A 26,663-nucleotide genomic window follows, 5' to 3' on the forward strand; every position below is an offset into this window, starting at 1 on the left:
TAAGTTTAGAATATTCCTCGGATCTTATCCAGTCAGTGCATGGACATTTAACCACTATTTTCCGAGATCGACCTCCCCCCACAATCCTCCCCCCACCCACACACACACATTTGCTAAGCACAGTGGTTTTTAAAACTTAAACTTCTGTTCCGTATTCTCTGCCCTTGGCTGAGATAAGAGAGACTCAAAGGAAGGAAGGAAAGAACTAGCAATTATTCTTGAAGTGCAACCTCCTCTAACGTACCAGATACCACAGTGGACACTTTGCTTGTATTTCTTCTTTCGTTCCCATTTTGGAGCACCTGGGTGGTTTGCTCAGGTCATGATCCCAGGGTTCTGGGATCGAGTCCCACATTCAGCTCCCCGCTCATCAGGGAGTCTTTTTTTTTTTTTTTAAGATTTTATTTATTGATTCATGAGACACACAGAGAGAGAGAGAGAGGCAGAGGGAGAAGCAGGCTCCATACAGGGAGCCCGACGTGGGACTTGATTTTGGGTCCCCAGGATCATGCCCTAAGCTGAAGGCGGCGCTAAACTGCTGAGCCACTGGGGCTGCCCATCAGGGAGTCTTCTCACTCTCTCTCTCTCTCCTTCTGCCCCTCCTCCCTGCTTGTTCTCTCTCTTTCAAAGAAATAAATAAAATCTTAAAAAAAAATAAATCCCATTTTTCAAGTAAAGAAACTGAAACCCTCAAAGGCTAATGAACCTGCCCAAAGTCACACCTAGCAGACAGTTGAGCTGAAATGTCACGTGGGTCTCACCACTCCTCAGCCCATGCCCCCTCCTGGCCCCCCAACTACCGGGGTTCCCTCCTGTTCCCTCAGACCCCAAGTCACCAGCATAAGCTCTGGGATACTCAACAACCATCGATGGTTATCCATCGATAACCATCGACTGAAATGATTCTCCTCATTTAATAGATGAAAGAAACCCAATAAGCTTGAAGGACACCTGGGTGGCTCAGTGGTTGTGCATCTGCCTTTGGCTCAGGGCGTGATCCAGGGTGCTGGGATCGAGTCCCACATCAGGCTCCCTGCTTCTCCCTCTTCCTGTGTCTCTGCCTCTCTCTGTGAATCTCTCATGAATAAATAAATAAAATGTTTATTATTTTTAATTTTTTTTTATTTATTTATTATAGTCACAGAGAGAGAGAGAGAGGCAGAGACACAGGCAGAGGGAGAAGCAGGCTCCATGCACCGGGAGCCTGACGTGGGATTCGATCCCGGGTCTCCAGGATCGCGCCCTGGGCCAAAGGCAGGCGCCAAACCACTGCGCCACCCAGGGATCCCACGATCTTTTTTTTTTTTAATTTTTTTTTAATTTATTTATTATAGTCACAGAGAGAGAGAGAGAGGCAGAGACACAGGCAGAGGAAGAAGCAGGCTCCATGCACCAGGAGCCTGACGTGGGATTCGATCCCGGGTCTCCAGGATCGAAATAAAATGTTTATAAAAAGGAAAGAGAGAAAGCAAGCAAGCACGCTTGAATTGAATTGGAAGCACCACTTCAGATCGGAAGTAACAACCCAAGTCGGCGTATGCCCTTGTCTTCTCTCCCCGTGTGTTCCCTACACACCTCTTCTCCTATCCCTCCTTTGTCCTTCACCTGTTTGTCCTGGATCTTAAAAGCATGCACCACAACACAACTTCTTAAGCATTTCTAAAATCATAAAACTGAAAGTTTCCTGTCATTTCGTAGGAGAAGCCTGACTCCCACTCAGGGATGAATGACGTTGAGAACCCGCTACATCAATAAGTCAGAGCAGAACCAAGATGATGCAGCTGCTGGGGCCTTAGCAGGGGCTGCCACTAAGTACAGACACAAGACAGCCATGAGAAACATTTCGGTGGAAGGGAAGGAAAAGGTGACGTGTTTACCGGTTGTACATCTGTATGGAACGTTCTTCAGGGACGGGACATAGGGGATGGGCAGTCAGCGCACATATTCCCAAGGACGGGTGCGGACCAGGGCAAGGACAGAGGAGCGTGTGTGTGGGAAGGATGGGCTGCTCTGATACTCTCTAGTTGGGGACCCCGAAAAGAGTAAGGAAGAGGCACGTGGGAAGTCATTTTCAGCACTCTGTTCCTCCTCGACCATCAATTTTACATTCTTCTGCGTAAAATGATGAACTGCAGTTAAAGTGGACCAAAGGGCATGATGCAGTAAGCAAATTCCAAACGATTGACCGACTGAAGATTTCGAGGGTCATCTGAAAACTGTCAATTGTCATACTACCAAGTCCCTGCCTCAGGAGCTCCAGGGGACCCAGGCTGAAGAGGAATTTCTCTTCTAATCTATTCTGAGACAATTCTTCCACTAGATGGCTATGGGAAGGTCCTCCAAAGCTGCAAGCCAACCAGCTTCTGGCATTTTCTTTTCACCTTTGAAAAGTTGCAGCCTAAATGCCTGGGGCCTGGGAGTTCCTCAAACACTGCAGACAAGAGAGGTAGAGTGGCTGCCCCTGCAGATAAAGGCTGGGTGGTGACCTCACTTTGAAGTGAGGGAGGGTAAAACACTCTGGAAGGAACAGATAAGACTTGGTAAACTGTTTGATTAAAGGTGGCCCGCATAAACAGACTGCAGGAGAATGGCGAAGTGCTCGGTCTCCGGTCTCCGATCCGGCCTCGCAAACGTTTCCCTGGAGGCCGCTCACCGTCCCCGTCCTGTAGGGTTGGGGTGTCACACCGCAGGTGGCTGTCACCGGCAGGAGCGTGCTGATGTTAACCCATACCACAGCCGGCAGGCAGCACCTCTGCCGGGAGGACAGCAAAACACACAAGTCGCAGCCTCGCCTAGTCTACCCTTGCAGCCCCCGCAGCCCAGCCAAGAGTCTTCAGTGGCAACCAGGAAAAGAAGAAAAAAAGAACTCAGAGTTGGATTTTTGCGCAGAGAAACTTCATGAGTTGCTAGCTCATTCATTTAGCTTGTATGACAGCTCAAATGTCTGATTTGTACATGACTCTGAGGGAAAGGTGTGAAGTATATAGCATATGCTTTTTGAGGTGCATCACATCGTGAGCCCTAGGCCAACGGTGAGTAATAATAAACTCTAACATTTACTGAATTTTTATCATGTACCATGCACCAGGCTGATGCTTTTTGTGATTATCTTCTGTATTATTCACAATGATCCTAGAAGTGGGGTTCTGTTATCACCCCCATTTTCAAGATGAGGCTTAGTGTAGTAACTCATCTGCCTGAAGTCCTACAACCAGGACTGGGGAGACCAGCTCCATCTGAACAGAGCCCAGGTCCTCCCCACTCTGCCTCCTATAAAGAACAACTGAGTTACTCGATGGAGTGGCACGCACTTACAGCTTCCTGAAAAGCTGTTGGTCAACATAATTAAACAATCATTTTTTAAATGCATTTTAGATTGAGACTTTCATGAAATGACTCATCCATTTCCTTCTGTATTCCCTCAATTCCTGTAATGGGGTGTGGCCATATGAAACCAATTCCAAGGTATATTCCCTCGTAAAACTGACCAGACAAGTTAATAGTCGATTCTACACAAAGCCAGTGCAAGCTGAAATTTCTATATGAGCTACTAAGCAACAACTACGTCCCTACAAAATGAGAGTTTGGAACATTTCTGTTTGTAATCATCATACTCTTCTGCCTAAAGGGAACTTTTTCCCAAAAGAAATAGACAAATAGTCTAAAAGTACACTTTATGGTTTGGGGTGAAAGTATGAGAAGGGAAGAAGGATAAAGAAAAGAATGGAGGGAGGGACTGAGAAAGCAGGAAGAAAAAGCCACACGAAGAGGGTGTGGCACCTGGATCTTCAAGGCTGGGCTTCAGGCCCATTCTGTGAAGCGTTAACTAGCAGGAGGACAAGGAACCTTTTTCTAGGTAATGGGACGAGCCCCTGGCAGAGCCACAGAGCCACACCTGAAAATCTTGGTTTGCAGCACAAAGCTCCCCCAAAACACTTTCCAAACCTTGAGGCTATTTTATTTTTCCTCCATCGGCATTCTGTGTGATCACTGGTCCTCATACTCATTTTGTATAGCATCTCTCCAGTAAGTCTTAAAAGATTTCCTTTCTGCCCCATAAGCAGACTAGGCTGCAAAAGCAGGTCCCACTGGACTGGAAGCTTCTCGTAAGTAGAAACCATGTCTTTTGACTTTGAAAAGCAGTATCGAACAGTGCAGGCCACTCAATGCACCACTGAGGAATGAATGAGTGGACAGTCTTGGCCTTTATCAAGCACCCATGCCATACCCACCAGAGCAGGTCTGCCAAAACCGAGAGGTGGCCATCTACCAAGCAGGGTAGCAATGATTCAATTTGCCTGCTCAGAGAGTCCCAAATGTGGCCACAGAGGACAGTGATAGGTCATCAGTACCAAAGCCCTCCCAAGACCAGGCCCAGGACAAGCTTCCCAGATGCAGAGAAACTAAATGTAGCCCCTAAGACTATTTACTGCCTGCCTTCAGGAAACTCCAATCCATGAAGGTAAGGGTGTGACTTATTCACTACTTAGCCCTCGTCACTATACTGTACCTGACCTGTGGTCAGTGCTTATAAATACCTGGTGGTTGGCTGGATGGAAGTGGGAATTAATGCATGAAAGAATAGGTATGTGAGGGATCAAATGGGCCAGTGAATGGAGTGAGAAAGGAGGAAAGTTGATATTTTGTTTAAATTGAGACTACTTCTCAATAATCAATAGTAATGATTTAGTGACTAGACAGGCAAACCACTGAGCTGATGGTGCTTTGGGGATACCCTAAACTTATCCCCAAAGTTATACTGAAGAATAATAGACTTCGTTTTTTCATAAGTCTCTATAAGATAGAATGCTTATTAACTGATTTTTTAAAAATCACTTCCAAAAAAAAACAAAAAAAAATCACTTCTAATTTGGACTATGAAAACATTTAATGGATATTACTATTCTTTGGTCCCTCAAAGCAGGGAATCTAGATGATGTAACTTCCTTTGTATTAGATGGCCACAGATTAAAATAATCAAATGGTTGATAGTAAGGGATTTAAATCTAGTTCATTCCATGGGACTCTCCAGGCCAACCCAGGAGGCTGAGGCCATAGCTGGCCTGTCTGATGCAGACAACCCAGCATCCTCACCATGGAGAGAGGGGAGGTGGGAAGGATGCCCTCCATCTGTATTCCTTTTTCAAAGTCTAACCTCTGCTGAGATCCTTTTTCTTTTCTTTTCTTTTTTTTTTTTTTTTAAGATTTTATTTATTTTTTTGAGAGAGAGAGAGCAAGAGAGAGCACGAGCAGGGGGGAGAAGCAGACTCCCCGCTGGGCAGGGAGCCCGATCCCAGGACCCTGGGATCATGACCTGAGCCCAAGGCAGACTTTTCACCAAATGAGCCACCCAGGTGGCCCTCTGCTGGGATCATTGATGGTGATGGGTATTGTAATACCAATGTCAACAGAAAAAAAATGGCATCTTGCCACCTCCCTTTTTCACTGAAGACAGCAACTGGAGATCTGATTCACACTAAACCTTTTATCATGATAAACTGTGAATGACTAGACGGTTTGTCCTCTCTCAAGCAGGTGTGAGTAGGGCACGGCCAAGTTTCCCCCCCTAACATTTTCAAGATATATTGTGGTACGAGTGCCTGAACTGTGTAAGAAATGTCCTTGAGCCACAGGCAAAGGCAGGAAGCTAACCCAATATTCAGAAGCATGACTGAACAATTTTCCAAGTGAGATGAGCTGAGCCAGAGCCTTTGTGCCTGTATGAGACAGGAAACAGTGGCTTCTGAGAACAGCTTGAGGTGACACTCAATGGTATTTTCTCAGAAAGGAGTGAAATGCTTTTGGTCCTGCCTGCAGGGGCTACTGCCCTGGGTGCCTGCCGTGTCACACTCCTCTCCTGACTCTGAAGCCCCAAAATGCATTTGCAATGAATGTATTTCATGTGCCTCACATGCACATTTCTGGGTTTAACATTTCTTATATTGGTCCACGTCTACCGTCTTAAAATTACCTGGCAGAGTTTCTTATCTTAGCACATGTAAGAATAAGGGTGTGTCCTGCAATCTTGAACGTGTCTTGAACACAGTTAAATACAGCACTTACAATTCATTCGTGTAGTTAGTGCTCAATTCTGCACATTATTCTGCATATAATCCACATTATTATTCTGCATTAGAGGTTCTCAGAGGACAGTTACCAGCTGCACACGATCCTCTTTATGGCTGCACACTAGCCAGTATTGCTGACCGCAGAGAACAGTTGCTGAAAGTTGTTCACCACCCAATGGCTGCCGGGACAGCTAGCTAATTCTGCTGTGTTCTCTAATTAGCTTTCCACACAGAAAGAAAAGGCACTAACAGCACCCCCAATCCATTTCCCAAAGATTTCTTTCTGGGACAATGTGATCTGCATCTTTTATTCATGGTATGTGGCCTCTTCTTTATAATTTAGCTCAGTTTAACACACACCTCAAGCTTCCTCTTGAAACTAATGTTCCAAATCTCTAGCTCTTTCATCTGTAACATAAGAAAGTAACAGACCACATGGCCAAGGACAAAGGATAATGCATCAAGAACAGAGTTAAGAGACCATGCATCATATAGGAACCCCCACAGATCAAGGGCGGGGGGTACTCAGAACTGCATCTGTGTTGGGACTTCCTATCTCCCTTGAAAGAGGAAGATAGGAAAGAACAAGCCAAGAGAGATGCTGATTAAGAAGCACTGTACCTGTGTGTGGGGACAACTCATCCAGCAGCTTCACCATGCCTTCTCCTTGCTTGGAGGTCCACATCTTGATGGGAGACCCGCCTCCAATCCTGCGGTACTGCTCCTGAATTTTGGGGGTTCGGCGTTTGGCGATGATTGGTGCCAGCTTGCTAAATCATTTAACAGGTAGGTTAAGTGGATTTTATTCCACTTTAGCAACCTCAGAAACTACTCAATAGAAAAGATGAGCAAAACTGTAAGAAAAGCCTACCAAGATCAAGCCTTTAAAAACAGTAGCTTTGAGTGACAACAGCTAACTGTTTTGGCCTCGATTAGAGAGAGAAAACTAAAGCCACTGCTGCCCCCCATGTTATTCTAGCAACACACCCTGAAGATTCAGGACACTAAACACCCATGCACAGATCCTAGAGGTGTAGTAGTCACTATTGTAACACTTCCTGATCCTACACCTATAGGAACTAGGATATAGAAGAAATTAGCAAGCATATATCCCTCTTACTTTAAGAAAATGCTTATTAATCACAGATATATTTGCATATGTGAGCAGAGATGTACACAAACCACATGAGTGTTCATTATAACATGTAAACAATCTATATGTCTACCAGTGAGCCACTGGTTAAATAAATTAAGGTTTGACCAGACAATGCAATTCTATATAGTCAGGGAAAAAAATAATAAACCAGATCTATCTTATCTGCTATGGAATAATCTCCAAGACACATTGTTAAGTTTAAAAAGAAAACAACAACAAAGTGTTAAATAATGTACATATTCACATTTGTGTTGAAAAGGAGAGGGAAGTATATACATATGTGCATATATACCACCTCTATAGATAAAGATACATATATGCTTGCACATGCATGAAACTATTTCTGAATGCAACCAGAAATACATGTGTACAATTACAGATTTCTCTGTTTCTGGTTACATCTGTAACCTCCCAGGTGAGTACTGGAGCCCAAAAAGTGGGACACTTGATTTTTACAGAACATTTTTTCTGATATCTGCACTTTTTATCATAAGCATGTATAAATTTTTCATTATAAGAACCTATTTTAGAAGAGAAGGAAGGAGGGAGGGAAGGATAAAAGGAAAGAGCCACAGTCCATATTTACAGTACAAATGAATCGTAACCAATGTTTCCCTGAGTATTAATCAGCTGCTGAGTGCCAAGTACAAATATATGTGTAACAATCTTTAAAGGGACTTCAGCTGTGTCAAGGCAACTGCAATTTGCCTTCCCAGAGCTCTGGGAAGGAAAGGGCTCAAAGAGAACCCCCCCCCCCCCGCAAAAAAAGAAACCCCCCAACTTGCTTTCTCTCTCCCCCACAATTCTTTCATTATCACATCCTTCTTATACCTAATGAAAAATAATAATGCTGCTCTAACCACTATCAGATATGCACTAAAACCATTTAGTTATTGAAACCAAAGGACTGAGGTTCAGGCAAGATGCGAGGCACAAGTTAGGAATAAGCGCAGGTGTTTATACGTGTCTTACTCCTGAATAGGAAGTGTCATGAGGTCTCGGTCCAAGAAGAGCCTCAGAAGGAAGTCGTGAACATCTCCCACGGTTTCAGGACCTCCCATGTTTAGCATTAATATTCCCGTTTTCGGCTTCCTACAGAAAATAAAAAGCAATGGTTGATTTGTAACTTTCTTTCTCCTCCAGGTTACAGTCTTGGTTCAGCTAGCAAACTCACATCCAATCTGTTCAAAGCAAAGGTACAAACCTACACAGCTGCTTGCTGGCATCACAGGGCTACCTATCTGGGAAAGCATCAGGCTTCTGATTCTGTACAGTCCCAGCTCTGACTCTGACCTCAGTCCCCTGGCACCATCCATGATGCTGGTCTTCTCTGGGCTCCATTAAATCGTCAGGCCTGAACAAAGATCTCCTTCTTTAGGGACTGAGAGCCAAGGTGTGAATCTATAATTGTCCAGAGGCTGGAGCAACTGTTCATGTCAATGCCTTATGAATACACAAATTACTCGGTGTTTCCAAACTTTGGTTTCCTCATCTATAAAACTGAGTCCACCAACTATCTCAAAAGGTTGTTCTGAGAATTAAATAGTGTGCTTAGTTATTTAGCATGATCCAGAACATATACTTTCTATCACACACCAAGAAGCCGTGGGTTTCCCAAAGTTTAAACTTCCAGAGTATAATACTAGCCCGCGTCTAATTCTTTCATTTGCTCCCTTCTCTTTAGTTAATTATTAAACTAAATTTTTACTGACAAATTATTTCTTACTACTCTGCTTCCTTCTCCAGAGCCTGCCTTTACTCCTTCTTCAGTGTCTCCTGGTATAATAAAGTACACTTCTCACTTGGCACTCACCTCTCCATCCTCCATCTAGAGCCACTGCTTAGGGGTCTCCTGCAAGAAATTGCTCTAACTTATTCAGATAGGTCCCAGGCTGAAGAATCAAGCACTGAACCAGCAAGAAGAAGCAAAAAAACAAAACAAAACAAAACAAAAACAAAAACAAAAAAAACAAGCAGTTTGGGGGAAGTTAAATAAACAAAAGGACTGCGCAAACCATAAACCTCTAACATCCAGAGTGACTCTGGAGCCTGCAGGCTAAGGAGAGCCAGGCCAAGATGAGTCTTCCATTCCTCAACACCTTCCGGGTGCAAGGTAGAGCCAGAGTGGGGCCAAGAGCCTCCCTCATGCTTCCTTGCCTACCAGAAGCTCAAGACTGGAGGCCTGGAACGATGAGGTCACAGCCAGAGATGAGACCCTGGAAAACTGGAGGCCTGTGTGCTCCCATGAACAGCAGCCCTGTGACGGCAGTGAAAATGTCTGTGGCGGGGCAGGTGGGGGGGGGGCACACACTAAAGGACAAGGAGTGTTTCTTCCATTCATGCTTTTTTTTTTTTTTTTTTTGTATTTGTAAGAATTTAGATATAATTTACATGCCATAAAATCTGCTACTTTAAACAATTCAGTGGTTCCTAACATATGCACAAAATTATGTGTCCATGACAACTATCTAGTTCCTAAGCATCTTCATTGCCCTGAAAGAACATTCCCACACACTAGAGTCATTCCCCTTTCTCCCTTCTGCTCACTCCTGGCAACCACTAATCTGCTTTCTGGGTCTATGGATCTGCTATTCGTAGAAATAGAATCACAAACGTGACCCTTTGTGTCTGGCTTCTTTCACTTAGCATAAAATTTCCAAGGTTCATCCATGTGATAGCATGAATCAGTACTACTTTCCTTTTATGGCTGAATAATATTCCACTGTATGTATGGATGGATGTACTCTTTATTCATTCTTGATGAAGCAGCTGAAAAATAATCAGCCTGAGGTCAATTTAAAACACCATTATTGGGGCGCCTGGGTGGCTCAGCCAGTTAAGTGTCTGCCTTCGGTTCAGGTCATGATCCCAGGGTCTTGGGATCGAGTCCCACATTGGGGCTCCCTGCTCAGCTGGGAAGCCTGCTTCTCCCTCTCCCTCTGCCCTTCCCCCTCAACTTATGCTCTCTCTCTCTCAAGTAGATTCTCAAATACAAAAAAATAAAACACCATCATTACAAATACCGAGAGGCCCCACTTTCTAACCGTCTTACATCAAGACCACCTCCAACTGCTGCAGTGACTGAGCCGATCCTGCCCAGATGGCTCTTGTTTGGAAGACCGTTCCTAATCTAAAGCCAATGCGATCACAATGACATTTTAATTGCAATTTTTAAACAAACGCTAACAACATTTGGTATAATGTGAGGCAGCAGAGTGTGTCAAATTTATACAGGCTTAAAAACTGTTTCCTTGAGCAAATACAGTACAGGTGAATGAGGAAGAAATCTGAATTCTCAGCCTAACTCTCAAAATAAAAACCAATTCCTGGGGTAAAGGGAATGTTGCATCCCAGTGAAGTGAGGGCTTCCAACGCAGACCCCATTATAAGGATGAACCAAGTTCCCTTTTCACATCATTGTCTTAGACCGGCATTTCTCTCCCTCGGCACTACTGAAATTTTGGGCTGGCTGATCCTTTGCTGTGGAGGGCTGTGTGGTGCACTGCAGGGTTGCAGTAGCATCCTGGCCTCTACTTGCTAGATGGCAACAGCACACAACTCACCCTGAGTTGTGACAACCAAAAATGTCTCTGGACATTGCCAAATACATCTGGGGAGTCTGAGGGGAAGATACCCCCTCCCTCTACTGAGAACCACGGATGGGGGTTTAATCTCCCTTTTACTAAACCAAGCAACTATATGTCCTTGTCCTACAACTTTTCCACTTCCTCTGACTAAAAGCCCTAGCAATGAATTTAAAAGCTGGTATTCAGTTTTCTTTTCTTGATACCTGAAAATTCCAGATTCATTATATTGCAAAATTGTAATACTCCCTTAATCTTTCTACTTAGACCACCAGTGTTCTGGGATCCTGTCTCTCACCCTCAAAATCTGTGACTCACAATAAATTAAGCGCATTTTTCCATGGACTGCTGCCAGTTAATAGATTACTGGTTAAGAAACCCCAAGCTAAGAGACTTACCTAAGCCACAGAGGGTATCAATGTGCAAACGAGATTTAGAACTGTTTTTCATCTATGACACCTGAGCTCCAAACAAGAGTGGCTTTAAATTGGATGTTACTCTGCCCTGCAAACCCATGTTTTGTAAACCATGCTGATCTTACACATGAAAGAGATGCACACAATTTGAAAATACCTAAATACACATGCACTTAATTCAAAACTGTGTTGTGCATGATGAATGGCGCATTAGCTGTCCGAGTCTGACACCCTCTATTCGAGAATGTGAAGTGTAAAGCTTTAGCCAGTCTCTGTCTCTCCTCCTCTCCAGATAGAGCCCACCTGAGACCAAGCTCTGAATGTCAAGTTCCCTTTGTTTGAATGTAGAAGTGTAAATAGCATAACATATTTAAAATTTCTCACTTGAAATGGTTTCAACATTTTGCCATTTTTATATTCTGGGACTCTCCAAATATGAGGCTTTTCCTTTTAACTACTAATTATTCATAAACTTAAGATCATCAATTAATAAGCAAACAGCTTCATTCTGTTACACTGTATAGAGTCAGCATAAAGATACATAAAGATAAAGAAAAAAAATCTACCTCTTCGTGAAACCTCCAAGATGTAATCAGCCTGAGGATCTGTGCTGCTTCTAGACAGGGTTTGGCAAACTACAGCCGGTGAGTCAAATCACCCTGTTTTGGTAAATAAAGTTTTATTGGCAGCTCCACCCATTATTTCACAGATTCTCTATGGGCCACTCTCACATTATAACAGCAGAGTTAAATGGCAGCAAAGAGACTGAATGGCCCACTATGGAGCCCTTTGCAGACAAGCCTGCTGACCCCTGGTCTAGTGGAGGGTTAGTGCACTGTCTCGTCCACTCTCATCTGAGCACTAAGCAGCACAGGCCTTCATAACGTCTGGCACCAGAATGATACACAGAAACATTCATCATTTCTATTATTTCAACACCAGAAATAAGTGCCGTGTAACGTGGGAATGGATAAATTATGATCCAATAAAATACTCTTAATACTCTTAAGAGGCGCCTGGGTGGCCCAGTTGGTTAAGCATCTGCCTTCGGCTCAGGTCATGATCTCAGGGTCCTGGGATCGAGCCCCATGTCGGGCTCCCTGCTCAGTGGGGAGTCTGCTTCTCCGTTTCTCCCCAACCCTTTCTGCAATCTGTCTCAAATAAATATAATCTTTAAAAAACAAAAAGTAAGAAATTAAATAAAATACTCAAGCTATTAAAATAATGGTGAACATCTATATTTACATGGTGGATATTTATTAAATTTAAAAAGAAATTATAAAAACAGTATGTGCAGGATTGTCACATTTTGGTAAACATACACTGAATAAATATCAATAGTTATAGAGACAAAAATACTAGGTGGTAAGATTCTCAATCAGTGATTTTTTTTTTATTATTATTTTTTTTTTGCCTGTCTATAGTTCCTAAAATGAACTCATTTCTTTTGGGTAAATGTGATGTGAAGTTACTTAATGGAATTTATGTATTTTTTAGATTTTTATTTAATTTTAATGATTTTAATATTAAGGCTATTTATAAGGCTGCTGCTACTGGCATAAAACAGTAATGAAATAATGTTTCTTCCAGGATGCCACACTGCATCCAGTTCTTCAGGTTATACCAAATATTCACGCTAAACCCTAAGTACTTAAAGTACTTTGTATTTTGTATCATGGCTGAAGTGAGACAAAAGGGACCAAGGAGGTATGGGGGAAATGGTGTGTCCATGTCAGCAGGACAGAGACAGCAACTGTGCTTTCTGTTTTCCTCACCAGATTCGATCATTTAGGAGGCCAGAGAGTTGAAAAGAGATGATCTGTGGCCCCACCCCTAAGGCTCTATCCCTTCCAAAACCTCGGTTTACCCAGTATTCAATCAACGTACCCAGGATCACACAATAAAAAAATAATAAACACGAAATAAGACTATTTATTTTCATAGCTGTATCGCTTCCATGGAACTTCTGGTCTAGAAGAAAGGCCAAGGAGTTAAGAGTTCACAGCTACCTTTCTTCTTCTGCTCTGCTAGTGCTAAAGAGTGCTACTGCTGTGTACTCATCTAAATGACCGCCTTTTAGAATCTTGTGTTGCTTCTGAACCAAGGAAGACTTAAGGAGCGCCGGGGCTCCTGTTATGGAAGGGGACACCCAACAACAACACCATGCCTGCTGACATCCACCAGTAAACAGCAGGGGCAAAGTATGAATGAAGCAGGTTTTCATTTCTTTAACAAATCACAAATCATATTACGTCATTTCTAATTACGTTCACTGTGTTAACAGTGAAAAACAATGGGTGGAGTTTACTACATAAATTCTTGGTAGATTAGTTATACAGGACATACATTTCACAGGTGTAATTATGTTAGGTTCTTAAGTACATTTCCAGCAAACGTACAATTTGTGTTCCATGACATATTCCAGAACTAAATTGCTACATGATCTGCAGACTGTTCTGAGCTATGCGTCCTTTAACAAAAGCCTTGTGGGATTTTCATTTGTCAATCACACCTCAATAAAGCCAGAAAAAAAAAAAAAAAAAGTTTTTTTAAAAAAAATTTTTAAATCTGTATAAACTTCCAAAAAAAATTTTAAAATTTTAGGAGTGTATATGAGTGTGTGTGTGTGTGTGTGTGTGTGTGTGTGTGAAATCTGTAGTCTTCTAGCTATTGAAAGAAAGCCAAGAATATAACACCCCACTCCTTATCTACTGGCATTCCCGGGCAGCTTTCCTCCTAAGGCAGCTTGTATCCACTCTCTCATTGTGTTTGCATCAACAATGAAGTTCTTATTAGTACCTAAAATTAGATTCATACCTCTTCCCCGGTTGAACTTGAGGTTTCAGGCTTCTGGCACGTTGGGCTGTTTCTGTGGCAGCCGCCGCCGTGGCTCCGATCGACTGGCACCTCCATGGCTGGTGGGCCCTTGAGCCGCCATGCATCACTGTGACAAAATTAAAGTAGCAGCATGAAAATCTAGCTGGGAAGTAATTTCTTTGGAAGAGGTCCTCGGGGTATCGGTCCTGGATTTCAAATTTAAAGAGATGCTGTAGCACAGGTGATTTTTCCCAGCATTTCTCTGCATGTGGGTAAAAGCACTTAAGACTGGGGGGGGGGGGGCGCCCCCTAGGGTGATTTCTCAGGACCCGCACCAGCCTTTTTAGAAACACACCTCACTTGGCCTTGGCAGATTTCAACAAGATCCCTCATGGGAATCACTGCACCTTTCTGGAAGTTACTGGCAGCAGCATGCTGCTCATATGAAAGGCGACAAGCCTGCAGGACAGGCTGAGAGCCACTGACTTGGGACTGGCAGTTGCATACACCTCATCTGTGTATAAGCCTTCTCCCAAAAAGCACCTGTCCTGAGAACCCCAGCAATGCCCTTGGACCCTGACGAAGGGTGAGAGCTCTACTTTAGAGGGCCCATCTGGCCCTCCTCCTGCTGCAGCTCCCCCCATGGAGTATGCAGTCTGCACAGCCAAGGATTCACAGACCCCGGAGTCCACGACCCACATTCCTGACCGGTCTCCCAGGACCCAGAACACCAGAACTGCCTGTCCCCAGAGCCCCATACCCACTGCCAGGGTCTGCACAGGCCTCCCTCCTAGATCTAGCCTCCTGAGGTCTGACTGTGCCATCAGCACTAGCAATTCTTGACCAGAGGAGAAGCTGTTTGCAGGGGCAAGAACAGAGCCTAAACACACAGACTGGAGCATCCACTCTGGTGTACATGCAAGACCCTTCACTACACAGGGTGGAGCCGGCAGTGGAAAGAGAAGCAGGGAAGCCTACAGGCCAGGGGCAACCCTCCCCAGGCCGTGACGTTTCCGTAAGAACCCTGAAGTGCACCCTGCCAGGTGGTGAGGAAGGTCTAGTTGCTAGTAGTGGAGAATAAAACACATCTCACAGGTCGTCAGCTTGCTATCCCCACATATGGTACGTGGCTCTCCATGTGCATCTTGTCCTGGCCCCTCCGAGTTAGGTGTGGGCCTGGAGAACCCTCCTGAACTGGGGAGTCCGTGGCCATCCTTAGCTGCAGCATGAAGAATAGTCATCCTTAAACCACATTCAGTGAAATTAAACTGAACTTATGCAGGTACTCAAGATGGCAATGAGGGACAGTGGTGCCTGCTGGGCCCCACAAGGTACACATGCCCTCCCGTCCCCGTTCTTAAACCAGCTGCTTTGAAACCAGCTCGAGGTCAGACCCCTTCCACATATGACTCAGAGGAGTCCTGGGAACGAACCAGGGCTGTGGATCAGCAGATCCGACTGGATCCAGCTCTGCCACTCTCTAGTAACGTGACTGGGGCCAGGCTATACTCTGAGCTTTAGTTTCCCAGTAAAATGATGACACCTCACTATCAGGATCCATGTGATGATCACAACAGATAAGACCAGTGATGCACTCTGCACAGCACCTGCCACATAAGATTAGTGCTGGCAGTGGTTTCATTTGTAAGTGTCTAGAGCACAGGGACTACACCTGGTCCGATTCTTTTTCACCTACTCTGTCTACATGATATAGGAGAATGGTATCTCCAGGCCCCTTAGATTTCTAACTATCCATATTGTGCACATTCCCAACAGAGCCAATTACGTGAACTTGTGCTGAATAGTCCTTATTAGCTCAAAGTGGAAGTGCAAAGATTGACATAAGGAAGTTCAATTCCACTCAAATGAAGTATCAAACCAACTCATATCCCCTTATTTTAGACAAGTTCAATTCTGAACTGCATGGGATTTAACCAGGTTCTCAGTCATGCCCAAATGTCTGCAATGCCTTATATGAATGAGATTATACTGGACTCCATGGGGCATCAGAATAGAATTCGGGCATTACATGATTTGACTGCTGGTAATAAGATTTCCTCCTGTGATTCTCAAAAAGGGAGTGGTAAAAGGGAATCGGGGTGAGTTGACTAGAGTCGTCAACTAGTACGTTAGTATTCCCTAGTCCAATCTGGGAGCTGGTAACTTTTCAAGTTGCTGAACTATTGCCATGCCCTACACTTACAAAATCCTCTGTGGTTGGACAAATTCTCAGGGCAACGCTGCTAATAATGGGTCCTCTGTGCTCAGGACTTAGGGCTCACACACCCACCTCTCAAGAACTTCTCTATACCACTCCTCTCCCCTAATGATCTGAAGTTCCCAGAGAAACAAAGAGTAGTTTCTGACCAAACGATTAGTACACATGTAGCTAAAGGAGTTTAAAGTACTTATTCAGAGGGCCAACTGAGGCTCTTGAATATACTCTGCTCACAGCTTAAGAGAAATCCAAAGGTAGGGGCCTTTGGGTGGCTCAGTTGATTAAGCATCTGACTTTGGCTCAGGTGTTGATGTCAGGATCCTGGGCTTCTCACTCAGCTGGAGTCTGCTTCTCCCTCTGCCTCTCCCCCAGCTCATGCTCTCTGTCTCTCTCTCAAATAAATAAATAAAATATTTAAAGAAGAAAAAAAAAAAGAGGGACACCTGGGTGGCTCAGCGGTTGGGTATCTGCCTTCAGCTCAGGGCGTGATCCCGAAGTCCCAGGATGGGGTCCCACATTGGGCTCCCCGCAGGGAGCCTGCTTCTCCCTCTGCCTGTGTCTCTCTCTCTGTGTCTCTTATGAATAAATAAATAAAACCTTTAAAAAAAAAGAGAGAGAGAGAAGAAATCCAAAGGCACACACAGCACTGTGTGGCATAGAGTGTACATGTTCCAGAGCCAGAGAGATCGAGTGGAGATCCTGGATACAACCAAACAGGCTATACATGGGCAACTCAAAGAACTACTCCAAGCCTCACTTTTCTCATCTGTAAAATGGTGACAAGGCCAACCCTAAGGGCTGTCGTAAAGATTAGGAAAAATGTTTAAATCTATGTCCAGCCCCAAGAACAATGCCTGGCACACTGCATGTGGTTAAACAAGACATAAGAACACTCAATAGCAGGGACTTGCCCACCTATGACCCAAGACCAGGTACTCTAGTCCTAACTATGAAATGAACTTCTAGCCTACCTTTGGAAGGCCTACAAACCACAAAGGCGGTAAAATGAGGAGAATGCAGAAGAGAATGTAAAGAAAGCAAAACTTTGTAACTCCTGGACAAACTCAAAAGGTAAAGCATTCAAAAGTATATCTGTAACTTAAGTGCATGGGTAACAACTGTTTCTCTAAAATCAAATCATTTAATATTTTGGATGCTTAGAAGTGAGGCAGGGAGGGTATAAGGCAAGGCACACTAGTACTTAAATACATAACAGAGCCCTTTTCTATCACATAAGAGCTGAGGCTTATTTCAAAAGGTACTTATAAAAATACGTACCATTTTCTAAATTAACAGAAATAAAATCCTACAGTGTGACTATTAGTAAACGCTTGTAGAGAGGAGGCTTGAAAAAAATAATTATTTCCTGGCATGGCACGAAGATGTTCTATTGTCCTTAATTTAAAACACGGATACTCTTCTTTATTATTCCAGAAATTTTTTTCTAATTATGAAAGAGATATATGCTTAGTGTAGAAGATTTGGAAAGAAAAGGCAAAAAGAAAAAACAATTCATTGATCTACCAATTTTCTAATTTAAAAAAATATGTAGCATACATAGTATGGGGCCCACCCCAAGGAGCTTCTTATTGATTCTGTAATATGCTAAAAATATAGTGTAAAACTTTGCACTTTTACTCTCAGAATTCATTTCCAAAACTACTACTCAATTTTTCTTAACCCAGATGTTAATTCCTTCTTCCCAACAAGATGATTAGAGTATTATAACCACATCTTAAAATCAGAGTCCATAATTCAACTGGACTTCAAAGCCACTTTTGCTATGGTTTCTGAATCCTTCCGCTTACTTATTTATAACCTGGACAACAAATCTTTTAAAGTTTCTCAAATTGTTCTATGACCTCAAATATAGAACCTGTCAGACTTTGCCACAGAAAGAAAAGGCCAAAGAAAGAAAACACTAATTCAATTCATCTTTCAGCCCCATTATTGGCACGGCACTTTGTCTTCTTAGAAGATAATGCCTCTAGCTTCCAAAACCCTTAGTAATCTGACCCGCGGTATAAACTGGGTCCTGGGATGCCTGGTGGCTCAGTGGTTGAGCGTCTGCCATCAGCTCAGGGTGTGAAACCGGAGACCTGGGATCGAGTCCCACATCAGGCTTCCTGCATGGAGCCTGCTTCTCCCTCTGCCTGTGTCTCTGCCTCTCTGTCTCTTGTGAATGAATGAATGAATGAATGAATGAATGAATGAATAAATAAATAAATAAATAAATAAACTTTAAAAAAATAAAAAATAAAAATAAATCTTTAAAAAAAATAAAAAATAAAAAAATAAACTGGGTCCTTATTATTTTCCTCACAAAGGCACCTTTGTAATAAATAAAATAATAATAAATAAAATAAAACCATAGGCACCTGCAATAAGACATGGAAATTCAAAGCAGATTCTCTCAGTAGGTGCCAAAATAATGAATTAGGCAGAAAAATAAGAACTTCTTAGAAAAATAAGAAGTTGCCCACTTAGGGATGCCTGGGTGGCTCAGTGGTAGAGCGTCTGCCTTCGGGTTATGCTGTGATCCCAGGGTCCTGGGATCGAGTCCTACATCAGGCTCCCTGCATGGAGCCTGCTTCTCCCTCTGCCTGTGTCTCTGCCCCTCTCTCTGGGTCTCTCATGAATATATAAAATCTTAAAAAAAAAAAAAAAAAGCCAAATCTGTGTCCCATCACCATTCAGATGCATTAATTAAGCATCTAGGTATGCCCCAGCTTTCTACATAATAAAAATAAACACTTTGAGGGTCTCAATATTTCTCCTCGATGACAGGCACTGTGCTTTACCTGTATCCAGCTAACCTTCATGGCAAGCCTGTGAAGTATTAACCTTTCTCCTTTTACCTTTACCAAAGCTCAAAGCAGGTGAGTGCCTTGTTCAAGGGATCACAGTTAAAAATGCTGCAGAGTTAGTGTCCCAACCAGGTATTTCTTTTTTTTTTTTTTTTTTTTTAAGATTTCAATTATTTATTTGACAGAGAGAGAGCATAAGCAGGGAGAGCGGCAGGCAGAGGGAGAGGGAGAGGGAGAAGCAGATTCCCCCCAATGGGGGGCTCGACCCCAGAGCCCTGGGATAACGACCCCAGCCAGGGCAGACGCTCAACTAACTGAGCCACCCAGGCCGCCCTCAACTAGGTTATTTCTCCCCCAAACTCTCCTGGGCTCATCCTGGGCACACCCTACACTCAAAATGTGCACCAGACACGGGTTGGGTGGGGCACGTGGGTGACTCAGGTCCTGATCTCAGGGCGGGATCGCGCTGGGTGGGGGAGGGCGGAGGGCGGGGGGCTCCCTTGCCCAGCAGGGAGGCGGCTTCTCCCTTTCTCTCTCTCTCTCTCTCTCTCTCTCTCTCTCTGTCTCAAATAAATAAAAGAGGGCAGCCCGGTGGCTCAGCGGTTTGGCGCCGCCTTCAGTCCAGGGTGTGATGCTGGGGACCCGGGATCGAGTCCCGCGTCGGGCTCCCTGCGTGGAGCCTGCGTCTCCCTCTGCCCGTGTCTCTGCCTCTCTCTGTGTCTATATGAATAAATAAATAAGATCTTTTAAATAAAGCAAGCAAGCAGGCCTGTTGGGTATCCAGTGCATCAATCAATGAGACAAACCAGCCCGCGGGTGGCCACTGAATCTTCCTTCTTCTCCGAAAATCCCTAAGACGCCGCGCAGACCGCCGGGCAGCGGCAGCCGAGGGCCGAGGGCCGAGGGCCGAGGGCCGAGGTGGGCGGGGCCCGGGCGCCCGGGCTGCGGACCTCGGCGGGGGGTGCTGACACCCCTGCTGACCCCCCTGCCCTCCCGCCACGCTCCCGGCGGCGCCGACGACCCCGCGGGCTCTGCGGGGAAGACTCAGCGCTGAGGAACTCGGGCACGGCCCAGGCCCCGCCGCCCCGCGGCCCCGCCGCCCCGAGCGCCCCGGGGACCCGCGCGGCCCCTCTCCCGCCCCTGCCCCGCCGCGCGGAGGCGCTCCCGGAAGCCCCAGGCCGCGGCGGGGCGGGGGGCCGGGGGGCCGGGGGGCCGGGGGGGCGGCGGGGGGGACCGCGGGGGCGGCGGGGGCACGGGCTGCCCGCTGCGCCACCTCGTCCAGGGATCCCCGCGGGCGCGGCCGCGGCCGCCACCGCCTCACTTACGCCGCTCGCGGAGCCAGGCGCCCGCAGCTCGCAGGCCCGCAGCCATGTTGGTGCCGCCTGACAGCACTCCCGGGGCGGCCTCGGCCCGGGGCTCCTCCCGCCGCCGCGCGACCGGGGTCGGCCGCCAACGCCGCGAGCTGCTGGCACCGCCACCCGCCGCCGCCGGGCCTCGCGTCGCCGCCCCCGGAGCCCGCGCCGCGCGCCTGCTCATTCGCCGGCCGCGGGGGCGGGGCCGGGGGGCGGGGGGCGGGGCCTGGGCTCGAAGCGGGGCCTTGGCCTCCGGGTCTGAGCCCTAGGCTCGGGGGCGGGGCCTTGGGCTCGGGGGCGGGGCCTGGGCTCGGGGGCGGGGCCTTGGCCTCGGGGACGGAGACCTAGGCTCGGGGGCGGGGCCTTGGCCTCGGGGACGGAGACCTAGGCTCGGGGGCGGGGCCTTGGCCTCGGGGGCGGGGCCTGGGCTCGGGGCGGGGCCTTGGCCTCGGGGTCAGAGCCCTAGGCCCGGGGGCGGGGGCCTTGGCCTCGGGGGCGGGGCCTGGGCTCGGGGCGGGGCCTTGGCCTCGGGGGCGGGACCAGAGAAAGACACGCCCCGCAGGAGCGCGCCCCGGGGGGGAGGGACCAAGGCCGCGGCTGCATCTCCCAACCTAGCCAAGGCAGGCACCGCAGCCACCACTCCGCAAAGGACTTGCCGGACGTTTTTTCACCACTCTTACTGAGCTTACGAGCATGCTTTTGCCTCAGTTCTCCCGTTTGCTTTTGCGTCGTTACAAACTGCCAGGCGGATCCCTGGGTGGCTCAGCGGTTTAGCGCCTGCCTTTGGCACAAGGTGTGATCCTGGAGCCCCGGGATCGAGTCCCACGTCGGGCTCCCTGCATGGAGCCTGCTTCTCCCTCCTCCTGTGTCTCTGCCTCTCTCTCTCTCTATGTCTATCATTCATAAATAAAATAAATAAATAAATCTTTAAAAAAAAAAAAACTGTGCCGACCCAGTTTTGTATGCTCGGCTTTCCGAATAGGAAAAGGAACTGTTTTATAGGAGGCAGTCACGAATGACATATTCTTCTTTTTTTTTTTTTTTTCATATTCTTCAATTGCTCTGTAAACCTCTCTCTATGGCACAGTTTGACAAGGTGGGACCAGGAAGCAAACATTACACTGCTAAAATGAGAAGAAGGAAACTTAAGGAAAAGTGAAGGCCTGTCTGGCAAATGCGTTTCTAGGAGGGATGGCGTGGTGAATTTTGCAGGTCTATCTGCGCCCCGTTGCAAGGTAGCCCTCTGGCCCCAATCCCGGAGGGCAATGGGCACCTCATTTCTAGCCATCCCTGCATTCCCACACCTCCACCTGCCCACCCTGCCCCTTGCTCTGTGCATCTTGGAGTACAAGACCAACCTTGGAACAGGAAGGTCTCAGGCATTATTCATCCATTGAGCAAGTATTGACCACCTACTCTGTGCCCTGGAAAGATGGTGGTGGACAAAGCAGGCAAGGGGCCTACATGGGGGTAGACAAAATAATCAGAATATGTATTATTTTGGATGATGATGAGCATTAGAAAGAAGAAGGAAGCAACATAAGGGAGATGGGAGAAGGGACACTAGTGCCATTTGAAACTCAGGTCAGAGATCTCACTGACATCTGGACAAAGGCCTGATGGAAGGAAGGGGACAAGCTTTGAAGAATATTGGAATCTAGATTGAGTTAAAAATCACTTATCTGTAGCATAAAATTCATGTTTCTGATTGAATTAGTTTATTATTGAAGTTGGTCCAGCTTATGGTTATAAGCCAAATGTAAAATGTCATATTAAATAGATTATCTTTCATATTACCTACATGATCTCCAGATCCAAGCAGGAGACACTCCCTGAGAAATGAACAGTAAAACTTGCTCCAAGTACCAACTGCTTTCCTATATATTTTAACTCTCTTCTCTCATGATGAAAATTACATTCATTTAATTTTCCCTTTAGAGGTGATCTTTATAATCTACTTCTCTACCCAAAGCTTAAATCCATTTCTTTTAAGCAAGCTGCACAAAAAAACAAACAAGAAAAAACCAAAAAACAAAAAACACCTCCACATTTTGAACTGCTGTGCTGGACAAAGTGTAGACAGGTATAGGAAAGGTTGAGGGTGTTAGATATCTGATATACATGGGCTCTTCTCAGCTACTCTGGAAGGCTCTGGATAAGTCACCCTTCCATCCCCAGGGCTGTGCCCTTTCTGCTAGGTGGAGATAACAGGGTTCTTCTTGCCCCTCCTAGAGAAATGCTGATGATTAGTGGCAATGCACAAAGGTGCCAAAATCTCACATAATCAACAGCTGGGACAGGTATCTGACCAGAGAGGAACTAGCAACACATGCTTTATTAAATATGTCAACTTAAGAACATTTAAAAAAAATTAATTAGCACTGTTTCAAATACTGTATTTACATCTTTTATTTTCATTTTTACTAACTTGAAAAAAAACTCATTCAAAATATCTCATATATAAAACCCCCTGATCCACATATTAAGACTCAAGGTCCAAAAATTAAAATGTAAATAAATAAATAAATAAATAAATAAATAAATAAATATTCATGGGTCATAGATGAAAACAAATTCATTATTTTTCCAGAACATCATAAAAATTATTTTTCCTTTTTTTTTTTTTTTACAGATTTTATTTATTTATTCATGAGAGACACAGAGAGAGAGGCAGAGACACAGGCAGAGGGAGAGTCAGGCTCCATGCAGGGAGCCCGATGTGGGACTTGACCCCAGGACCCGGGGATCACGCCCTGAGCCAAAGGCAGACGCTCAACAGCTGAGCCACCCAGGTGTCTCTTAAAAATTATTTCTAATCTATGGCTTATTTCTTACATCAAATATAATAGCTTTCCAACAAGTAAATGCTTATGTTTTTATGAAATGAAAGCAGATAAAATGTATTTTATAAAGGTCCTTTTAAAAACTAGAAAACAGGGATCCCTGGGTGGCGCAGCGGTTTGGCGTCTGCCTTTGGCCCAGGGCGCGATCCTGGAGACCCGGGATCGAGTCCTGCGTCGGGCTCCTGGTGCATGGAGCCTGCTTCTCCCTCTGCCTGTGTCTCTGCCTCTCTCTCTCTCTCTCTCTCTCTCTGTGTGACTATCGTGAATAAATAAAAAAAAAAAAATTAAAAAAAAAAAAACTAGAAAACACAGCTCTGGGCAGCCCAGGTGGCTCAGCGGTTTAGTGCCACCTTCAGCCTAGGGCGTGATCCTGAGGTCCCGGAATCGAGTCCCACATCGGGGTCCTGCATGGAGCCTGCTTCTCCCCTCTGTCTGTGTCTCTGCCTCTCTCTCTCTCTCTCTCATAAATAAATAAAATCTTTAAAAAGAAAGAAAACCCACAGCTCTTAACCCAGAAATGCTGAAATATAAATATTTATGCATTTATTTCAGAGAGAGAGAGCACATGCATGTGCATGCATGTGAGCAGAGTGGGGGGTGAGTTTAGAGAGAGGGAGAGAGAATCTCAAGCAGACTCTAAGCTGAGCATGGAGCCTGATGTGGGGCTCGATCTCACAACCCAGAGGTCAGGACCTGAGCCAAAGCCAAGAGGTGGACGCTTAAGTGACTATGCCACCCAGAAGCCCCAGAAGTTATGAATTCTAAATGTGGGTTTACTAAGAAAACCAGAAAAGTCCTTAAAGGGCTAAAGAAATGTATAAAATTATATGAGATTTACATGTGTGCGTATGCATATGTGTATATATAAATGCCTATTTTCTGGCTTACATGTTTGTAACAAAGGTATAGACCACTTCCGTTAGCAAGCAGAAGGCCAAAGGCAGAGTCTCTGGGCCACCTCGATAAGCCGCACCCCCACCAGCCAGAGAGGGTTTGTCCACGCCCAGTGACTTAATTAGTGAAGAAAGCACTCGCCTGTCACAGACAACACTGTGAGTTCAGCCTTTGGTCCTAAAGCAAATGAACTTGTTGGTTTCAGCTCGATGCTTCGGGGAAGGGCAGGGGGATCACCTAATTCATTATTTGTCATGATTGGCACCTCTGAGCTGCACACACTAAATTTAGATTACTCAATTCTGTCTCCTAATCAGAGAAACAACAGGGCAAGGAGGAGTGCTGTGCAGTACAAGGGAAACAGTGGCTGTGTGAGGCAGACAAATGGTGAGCTATAATGATCACTCAGAGAAATCGGATCGATTGTCCCCACAATCGTTTTACAGCAAAGAGGCCACCAGATCCAGGCCAAATGAAGGCCACCAAATCCAGGTGTGCATTTTGACTTCCACGCTTCACCACGCAGAGGCGAGGCCCGCGAGTGATGATGGGGTTATTAGCCCATCTACACACAGTTCCTGAGTCCACGATAAGCAGAGCATTGTATCCGGCAACAGGAAGGCTAGGAAAGCAAAGGGTAAACTGTACTCTCAAGGAGCTCATGCATTTATGAAACAGGTAGGCATGGGGAGCTTGCCTCATCTCCACTTCCAGGGAACTTACGTTTTTGAAGGCAAAGAAGACGACAATATTGCAGAGATATGCAATATAATGTCGGGTAGGACTAGGGACCATGAGGAAAAATAAAAGAGCCAAAGGAGTGGCGAGAGGCAGGACCTGCTGGTTTCGGTCGTGCAATCAGACATGGCCTCTGTGCACAGGTGGCATCTGAGCCAGCAATCCTGGGTGTTCCTTGGTTCGAAGCTGCATCACTGACCTCTGCATCCGTCATCACATGACTTTGTGTATCAAAGGGGAAAGGGGAACTGCTTTCCCCTTTTCAAGGACACCAGTCATGTGGGACTAAGGTCCTACCTTATTGACCTCAACTTAATTACATCCTCAGAGACCCTATTTCCAAATAAGGCCACATTTGCAAGGAGCAGAGGTGAAGATTTCAACATATCTTTTTAGGGGACACGATTCCCAACAAGGCCTTTGAGGAACAGTAAGGAGACCCATGGGTCTTGAGCAGAGTGTGTGGGGTGAGTAGCAAGAAACTTGGGCCAACTGATGCAGGACTTTGTAGGTGATGAAAGATTGTCCTATGGGGTGATCTCCCTCTAGCAGAGTGATCCAGGCTTACGCTTCAGAGGTTCACTGTGTCGTGAGGAAAAGGAACCGCAGCTCCTGAGCCAGTGTTAAGACATTGCATGACCAAATGTGTTCATTTTCTCCTATGGGTTCGTTCATTTCCTCCTGTGGGTATTTTTCTTTTTTTAAGCTCATACTGGGCAAAGAGTGTTTTTTTCCAGAGTTCTCTGCTCCCTGGGTGGTAGAAGGATCCCTAAGAGCCTTTCTGGTTGGCCTCTGCCCAGATCCAGGGATCCCACCAGTCATATATGGGGTTGGTGTTCTTTTATCAGCTTGGTTGTCCTTCCTTACAGGTGTGTAAGAACCAGGGGAGTTGACTCTTTCCAGGAAGCTTTCATGCCCTATGCAGAGCCCTGGACAGATGGCAGGCTTCCTGGACCTTCCTTGGCCAATTTTCTAGGTCTCATATCACAGAGGAGCCAGCCCTCTGAGGCCCCACTTCATGCAAGCAGGGGTCTGGCCCTTTCTCTGCCTTTTTGTTCAGGGATAGGCATTCTAGGAGCTGGGTACAGGATGCATTCACTTTGTGGAAATTCATGGAATTGCATGCTTATGATGTATGCCCTTTCCTGCATGAGTGTTAACATTTTTATGCAACTTTTTAAGAAGTGCCTTCCCTGGGGCGCCTGGGTGGCTCAGTCGGTTAAGCATCTGCCTTCTGCTCAGGTCATAATCCCAGATTTCTGGGATAGAGCCCCAAGTTGGGCTCTCTGCTCAGCAAGGAGTCTGCTCCTCCCTACCCCCCTTCCCAGCTCATGCTCTCTCTCACTAGCTTTCTCTCTCTCAAATAAGTAAAAATCTTAAAAAACAAAAAACAAAAAACAAAAAAAACAAAAAAGTGTATTCCCTGCATCATCTGGGCTCAATTCTTACTGTGACCCTCAACCCTGACCTAACCGCCCTGGCTTTGAGACCCTCCGACCTCCTTGCCCTCCAATTCTGATGCCCCCTGTGCACCAGTGGCTGGCTGGAGGCGAGGGTGCTGGGAGGCCACACAGGGCTCTTGGCCCAACGCATCAGGTGCAGGGCAAAGCAGGTGCACATCTCCCACCCACACACGTGGCAGGTAACTAAACACTACCCGCCAACTGAGGAAAACCTCTAACAGGAGAAACACAGACCCAGTCACGTAGAAGACAACGTGAAGGAATCAGGGAAGACGCAGGAAAAGCTGGATAAGAGATCATAAAGATG

General features: G+C 45.8%; 1 protein-coding gene across 1 annotated transcript in view; it reads right to left on the minus strand.

Moving 5' to 3' along the window:
- The window catches only part of FECH (ferrochelatase), a 36,930-nt gene extending 16,345 nt beyond the window's left edge, over positions 1 to 20,585 (minus strand). The window contains exons 1-4 of the mRNA XM_041739711.1: positions 20,392 to 20,585; positions 14,042 to 14,168; positions 8,197 to 8,316; positions 6,690 to 6,838 (exon numbers count right to left, since the gene is read on the minus strand). Coding sequence (XP_041595645.1) covers positions 6,690 to 6,838; positions 8,197 to 8,316; positions 14,042 to 14,168; positions 20,392 to 20,437 — 442 coding nt within the window. The 5' untranslated portion in view covers positions 20,438 to 20,585. The remainder of the gene's footprint in view (positions 1 to 6,689; positions 6,839 to 8,196; positions 8,317 to 14,041; positions 14,169 to 20,391) is intronic.
- Positions 20,586 to 26,663: the final 6,078 nt, after the last annotated feature.

The sequence above is a fragment of the Vulpes lagopus genome, chromosome 24 (genome assembly GCF_018345385.1).
Source record: "Vulpes lagopus strain Blue_001 chromosome 24, ASM1834538v1, whole genome shotgun sequence".
NCBI lineage: Eukaryota > Metazoa > Chordata > Mammalia > Carnivora > Canidae > Vulpes > Vulpes lagopus.